General features: G+C 36.0%; 1 protein-coding gene across 2 annotated transcripts in view; it reads right to left on the reverse strand.

The window, feature by feature from the left end:
- The window catches only part of LOC106879235 (protein CutA homolog), a 24,582-nt gene that overhangs the window by 5,913 nt on the left and 11,038 nt on the right, over positions 1 to 7,631 (reverse strand). Inside the window, exon 2 of one of the 2 annotated variants that reach the window (XM_014928722.1) lies at positions 4,003 to 4,068. The exons of the other annotated variant lie outside the window; for it this stretch is intronic. Coding sequence (XP_014784208.1) covers positions 4,003 to 4,068 — 66 coding nt within the window. The remainder of the gene's footprint in view (positions 1 to 4,002; positions 4,069 to 7,631) is intronic. 2 annotated transcript variants of the gene reach the window in all.

Below are 7,631 nucleotides of genomic sequence, written 5' to 3' on the forward strand. Positions count from 1 at the left end.
ATAGCATTATGATGAAGAAAACTGTTGTAAAGAAAGTGTCATGTCACAATTGGTCAGAACTGAACTATGGCCATGAAGGGTGCCATCTTGAGGAGTTTAGTGAATCCTATCAACACCAGTAATTATTTTTTAAGTCTAGCATTCATTCCGTTGGTACCATCATCATCACCATCATTTAACGTCTGTTTTCCATGCTGGTATGGGTTGGATGGTTTGACTGGGGAATGCCAAGCCAGGAGGCTGCACCAGGCTCGTCTGATCTGGCAATGTTTCTACAGCTGGATACCCTTCCTAATGCCAACGACTCCAAGAGTGTAGTGGGTGCTTTTTACATGCCACCAGCACGGGAGCTAGTCAGGCAGCACTGACATCGGCCACATTTGGATGGTGCTTTTTATGTACTACCATAAAAAGCACCGTCCGAACGTGGCCGATGCCAGTGCTGCCTGACTGGCTGTTTTTACAAAACAACTAAATTTGAAGATGTAAACAAACCAACACATGTTAGAGACATACACACACTACATACTGTGTGTGTGCGTGTGCAATATCTGATAAAAAAACCTGCAAGTCACAAGGAGGATTGAAGTGGCACTTGAACATTCAAAATGAATAAGCGGAAAATGGAGCCATGCTGAAATGAGACATTGTTACAGTATATGTGATCAGCTTTTCAAATACCTTTCAGAGCTCAAAAGTCATTTAAGATCTCCTGCTATGAAAGAGCAATTATAGGTACAAAGAAGAAGTCAAGCTCTGCAAGAAGTAGATAGATGTTCACCATAATATATCTATACACATACATACTCCAAGTTTCACAGTTTCTATGTACCAGATTCACTTCAAGGCATTGGTCAGCCCAAGGCTATAATAAAAGGCACTTTGATAAGTTATGTGAGTGGGAGGGCACAGCCGGGAGTATATTTAACTCTTTAGTATTCAGATTACTTTGTCAAATGTTTTTAAAAATTAATCATGTAGTATTTTGTAGCGTTGAGATTTTAAAGATGTGATTGTTTATTTTTAGAATGACATTGTAGGGTAGGTGTGAGAGGCTGGATCTGGCCAGTTTGAACATAAGACAAGTAGAATATCTGGGCTGGACAAGGCCAGTTTAAATGTCAAAGGGTTAAATTGATCTCATTATTAAGGAGTGGCTCATTATTAGTTTGTAGTTATTTATTTATTTATATTCTTTCCTTGAAAGTCTGTGTTGAAATATTTGGAGAAAGTAATTTCCAAAGTGTTTCTGTGTTTAGAGATGACTGAAATCATAAATTTTGGAAAGTGAGCAGGAAATGTTCTGTTTTGGCTCTTTGTTGTTTACTTTTACTCTTAACCCCTAACATAAAGCCATTCTCTTAGGGCTTGTAGTGTCGCAAGTTGTATGGGAACCTCACTAGTGCTGGCAGTACAAAAAAAGAAGCACCCAGTACATATTGTAATGTGATTGGTGTTAGGAAGGGCATCCAGCCATAGAAACAATGCCAAAGCATGATGCAGTCGTTGAGCCTACTGGATCCTGTTAATGCATGCAACCCATGGAACATCAACAGTAAATGATGATAATATATATCATAGAGGAAGGTGTGAGATACAATAATCTGTTAATAAGATGTAATAGGTGTTCTGAAGAATAGATCCCTTGTTGACATAAAGATACAACCAGGGAAAAGATGTTCTGAGTGAGTTTGCCATTTACATGTACATTGCATAAAAATCCCTTCTCTTTCCCTTACATAAAAAACAGATGGAGGCTGATGATAGAAAGAGCATCCAACCATAAAATCCTGCCTTAAAATAACTCCCTGTCTAATTAATGCTAGCATAGGTTAATAAACAATGATGAAAAGATGAATGAATCAATGAACTTTTAGAACTATTCTATTTTATAATATATCAAATTCACTAAAAATAGACATATTTATGGATGGCTAAGAATATTTTAATTAAAATCTTAGTCACTGAAAGGAAGAGCAGAGAAAACCTGCAAACATGCCAACAGTTTAGTAAGATAACGAGGTGTTATTTATAGTAATTCAGCTTTCATTTATAATTAGAAAATATATTCAAAGTGTCAGTGACAGTAATATAAATGTATTATTTAATAAAATTTCAAAGTAATTTTGGTTTCCAGCCAGTGGATAACTTTCAGTGTGTTTCTTCAATAAAATTATAACTGAAAAGCTGAGAGAAAATAGTGGATGTGTTTATGATGATTTTGTATGTATATGTTTGTGAAAAACGGGAAGGGGGAGGAGGGGAAGGAGGAAGACGAACAGCTTCAAATATTTAATGAATGCTGCTATGTCATACTGACTTCAGGTTCGTTGATTGAATGTTTAGATATATCCCATTGACTACATGGCACAAGGAGATAATAAAAGCAATGACAACAAACATCATTACTAAAGTATATCTAAGGCCAAACACTCGAAATAAAGAGGTACTCTTCTCCTTTCTATAAATTGTTACATTTGAAGTATATCTCTAACAAACTTTTAACAGCCAAGTTTAAGCTAGTTTAATACGGAACCTATATACTAGAGTAGGTATACATTCCATTCTATCCAATCAGTTTTCTTCAACTCAAGGTCTATGATAAACTTTTGCTCCTTTTGATTCAGAAAATCATAACAGGATAAACTCCTTTGGACTTGAAACAGAATTTTAAGAAAAGAAGAAAAAGGATCTTCACATCAATTTCAAAAATGAGTATTCAGTTGTTTGACCAACTGAACCATACCTCTTCATTGAATTACCTGAGCAGGAGGACCAAGATCTGGGTCTTTAGATCTCTGGTCTTCCCCATCTTGCTCTTGGACACCATCTAGGGACCTTAGGACTATGGGTTACCAATGGTCTGATTTCATATCCAAGTGTTACTTCAAAAATGTAGGCACTAAAATATTTTGTTCACATTGCCTTAAAGATGAAATATAATCAATCACAAAAAATTATTTGTTAGAAAATTAAAGAGAAACAGCAACTAGAAATTCTACCTACCATGGTATTATATTGCACATACTCAGTTCATTAACACCTATTAGAAATAATAGCCATTGCACTTGATATCTTTCATTTGTAGAAAGTAAAAAAATCGTCTCCATGTGGTTTTAAGTTCAGTCCCAGTGCATGGCACCTTGGGCAAGTATCTTCTAGTATAGCAGTGGGCCAACTAATGCCTTGAGAGTGAATTTTGTAGGCAGAAAATGTGCAGAAGCCTGTTGTATATTGTGTGTGTGTGTGTGTATGTGTGTATGCTCTGCCATCACTTGACATCTGGTGTTGGTTTGTTTACATCCCTGTAACAAAGTATTTCAGTGAAAGAGACCAATAGAATAAGAACCAGATTTATCCAAAAGAAAAGAAAAAAAAACACAAAAAAACCTCACTAGACTCAATTTGTTTGATCAAACCCTTTATGACAGTGCTCCAGCACGGCTACAGTTCAATAATTGAAAGAAGTAAAAGATAAAAAAAAATAAGCAGGTATTATAGTTCACTGGAAACATTGTGTATTGTTTGTGAAATGCAACGTGTCTGGAATGGCACAACAATGCAGAGCAGACTATAATAACTGTTATAAATAATTTAATTATTCATAGTCTACTTTTTAACTCTTATTTGTTTCAGTCATTTGACTGCAGCCATGCTGGAGCACTGCCTTTTTCAGAATATAAAAATTCCTTTTTCAGATGTTGCTAGGAAGTAATGGAGTCACTGTTATAGTTGGTTTTCCAACGGTTTATAACAGTGATTCCATTACTTCCTAGCAATATCTGAAGAAGGAATTTTTACATTCCAAAATATTATATTAGACTATGAATAATTAAATTATTTATAACAGTTATTATATAGTCCACTCTGCATTGTTGTGCCATTCCAGACACGTTACATTTCATATTAAAAAAATGATCATAAACGTTGAAATTTTAAATTCTGTCCCAAATTAATATGTATTGAAGTTATAGAAACCCAATAAAATAAGAAAAGACTTACACGACAGTTGTTGGAATACTATTAGCAGCAAAATTACACTTATAATCCCTTTTGTACTAAATATGGCTGAAATCAAATGTGGAAACAAAGAAAATGAGTGGATAAATATGCAAATTCCACTTAAAATATCTAGTACTGAATATTACAACTGAAAAATTTATTTTAGAATTAAATACAAGAGAAATATAACATTTATTGCTACATCTGACAAGGCTTAGATGTATTTGATACATGGTTGTAACAGCTCCAGAGGGCTAGATGCAATAATTTCACATAAAATAGACTTAATAAGTAAGTGAATAAATAATTTAATCATAGGCGTAGGAGTGGCTGTGTGGTAAGTAGCTTGCTTACCAACCACATGGTTCCGGGGTCAGGCCCACTGCGTGGCACCTTGGGCAAGTGTCTTCTACTCTACTATAGCCTCGGGCCGACCAAAGCCTTGTGGGTGGATTTGGTAAACGGAAACTGAAAGAAGCCCGTTGTATATATGTATATATATATGTATGTATGTGTGTTTGTGTGTCTGTGTTTGTCCCCCCACCATCGCTTGACAACCGATGCTTGTGTGTTTACGTCCCCATAACTTAGCGGTTCGGCAAAAAGAGACCGATAGAATAAGTACTAGGCTTACAAAGAATAAGTCCTGGGGTCGATTAGCTCGACTAAAAGGCGGTGCTCCAGCATGGCCACAGTCAAATGACTGAAACAAGTAAAAGAGTACATGCCTCCTTTTAGATAATGGGATAGTGCTCCTTAAGTTATATTTTTATAGAAATTACTTAAGAAAGTGAGGATTTATATAATGAAATATTATAATGGATCTTTGTTTCCATCAGTCATTTTTCTGCTCACTGACAATATATCCTTCTTATATTTTAAATTTTGACAGAAATTTTTTAAGAAATAGTTTTTGGTACAGATATGGCTGTACGGAAAGAAGTTTGCTTCCCTACCACCTGTTCCACTGCATGACACCTTGGGCAAGTGTCTTCTACTATAATCTCAGGCTGACTGTCAGTAGACAGAAAATGAAAGAGTGGTTGGTGTTAGGAAGAGCATCCAGCTGTAAAAACCCTGCCAAAATAGACACAGAAGCACAAGGTAATTTTTCTACCTGGCCAGCTCCTGTGAACCATCATACCCATGTATGCATGAAAAATGGACATTAAACGATGATGATGATGATCTACAGGTGTCTGTGTTTGTCTCCCACCATCACCACCACCGTTGCTTGACAACCAGTATAGGTGGACTTGCGGCCTTGTAACTTAGCGGTTTAGCAACAGAGACTGATAAAATAAATACCAGGCTTCAAAACAAAAAAGAAGTACTGGGGTTTGATTCATTCAACTAAAAATTCTTCAAGGTGGTGCTCCAGCATGGCCACAATCTTACGACTAAAACAAGAGATAAGATGTAAGTGTTGGATATTCAATATGTTGCACTCAGCAACTGGTTTTAGGAGGGCCTACAAAGATCATGGGTACTTTCCTTTGACCAGTTTACAAACAAGCAAAAATAATTTTGTTACTCATATTCTTTCAAATCAATGTCGATTCTTCTATTTTGCTTCACGGAAATACAGAACTATGTATCAGTGACCTAGTTGCAGTTGGTGCAATGAAAATTTTGACACCAACTAATAAATGTTTAAGTCAAGTGAACAATCTTTGTGTGTTTTTAAATGGTTAATAGGTGTCTTCCATGCTGTAACTGTTTTACTTTCAACAAACAATCTCAGACCAAATCACTTGTCAGACAAATGCATCTACGAAATTTAACTAATTTACTCTCCTCGACCTGGGAGTGGGAATGTTACTGCTTAGTCAGGATTGCCCTTTTATGGGTCTCCAAAATAAATGATGGGAGAAGGGCTAAGTTAAAGTAGGTGATGGATTAATTCTACATCCCACAATACATGACCAAATAATTTCGCTTCGCAATTATGGAATCTCGGGTTCGATCCTAGTGCGTTGTATCTTAGACAAGTAGCTTTTATTTATTCTCCTCCCCCACGTAACGTTGTTTGTGAGTAGATGGATGAAAACTATATAGCAAAACCTGTAAAAACAGATTGTATTTGTAATTCAAAAGACCAGCCGTGCTACACAATCTTGTCTGGAGATTACTTTAAAGGTACAACTGCTTGTGAAATTTTCAATTACTTACACGCTAATTCAGTGACTAGGCATTTCAGTTAATCGAACATGGAATAAATCGACTGAGTTAATAACAATTTCTGAACGAAAAAGAAAAGGCCGAGTTGTTTCCCCTTATAATTGGAAATGCAAGGGAGATAAATGACATATAGGACTAGACTACGGCTGAACTACCTAGTAGTCACCCACAAGGCTCACTATTCGAAGTCCTTAGCAGAAACTGCGTTGTCCATGATAAACACACCTCGTTCACATTTATAAGCCAAGAAAAAAAAATGCCCACCAAATATAATAGTATTTCACGATTGAATAATTTCGTTTTTAAACTATTGTTTATTGAAAAATTCCGACAATAACCAGCATTAATGAATAGTTCCATGTTTACACGAACCCCCAGTAAATATCTTGCCAAACAGCATAGCCACACGTCCTGGTTGAAACCAGTAAAGAGCAGACAGGAACTTATGAACATCTGCTGAGTACATGTCAATCTTTGCAGAGAGGTTGCACCAACAACATACGACAGTGTTACCTAGTAAGCATCGAGGCAAATGCCAGCAAATAACTGGTTCTGTGATATTTGTTGCTACAATATCTGCTATACTTGATAAATGATTTGGAAATAAAACATGTTGATGTTTGAAGAAGGAGTATAATTCAAAACGTGTAAACGAGTGACACTTAAAACCCAAAGCATTCAATAGAAAAAGCGATATATTTCTATACTTTTTTTACAACTATAAAATAGGAGTTAACCCAATACATTGATTACGTCCACCACCAAAAAAAAAAAAAGAAGCGTACAAGGGAAACAACTCTGAAGCGTTTATCTGAACATATAGTATCCTCTCCAATTCCCTTTCTTTTAAAAATACCAAAAACAAAACATAAATAAATATAAATAATGGCGATGGAGCATAGTAAAATGGGTAACACACATTTGTAGATTTTTGGTAGATGTGCGAGGACATCATAGATTTGAGAGGATCCTTTCATCCTGTTTTGTCAATGTCAAGACAACTTTCTAGTGGCATCATAACAATGCACTCAGTACACTGTGGAGTGGTTGGTGTAAGGACATTCAGCCTTAGAAATCTTGCCAAATGAGAATGGACAAGAGGTATGTTCTAGCCAACCACAGGAGGGCAGTAACCCCAAACAAGCTCTGGCTATCACATTTAACTATTGGTTAACTAAATATATATTCACCTCTCATATCTCCTTGACTTTTTATGTTTATATATCACCAGTTAATAACATCTGTTTTCCATGATGACATGGGTTAGATGGCTTGACCAGAGCTGGCAAGCTAGAGAGTTGTACCAGGTATAAGCCTAATTTGGCCTGGTTTCTACAGCTGGATGCCCTTCCTAATGCCCACCACTTTACAGAGTGTGCTAGATGCTTTTTACATGGACAGGTATGGGTGTTTATATATATATATATATATATATATATATATATATA

Source organism: Octopus bimaculoides, chromosome 2 (genome assembly GCF_001194135.2).
Source record: "Octopus bimaculoides isolate UCB-OBI-ISO-001 chromosome 2, ASM119413v2, whole genome shotgun sequence".
Lineage (NCBI taxonomy): Eukaryota > Metazoa > Mollusca > Cephalopoda > Octopoda > Octopodidae > Octopus > Octopus bimaculoides.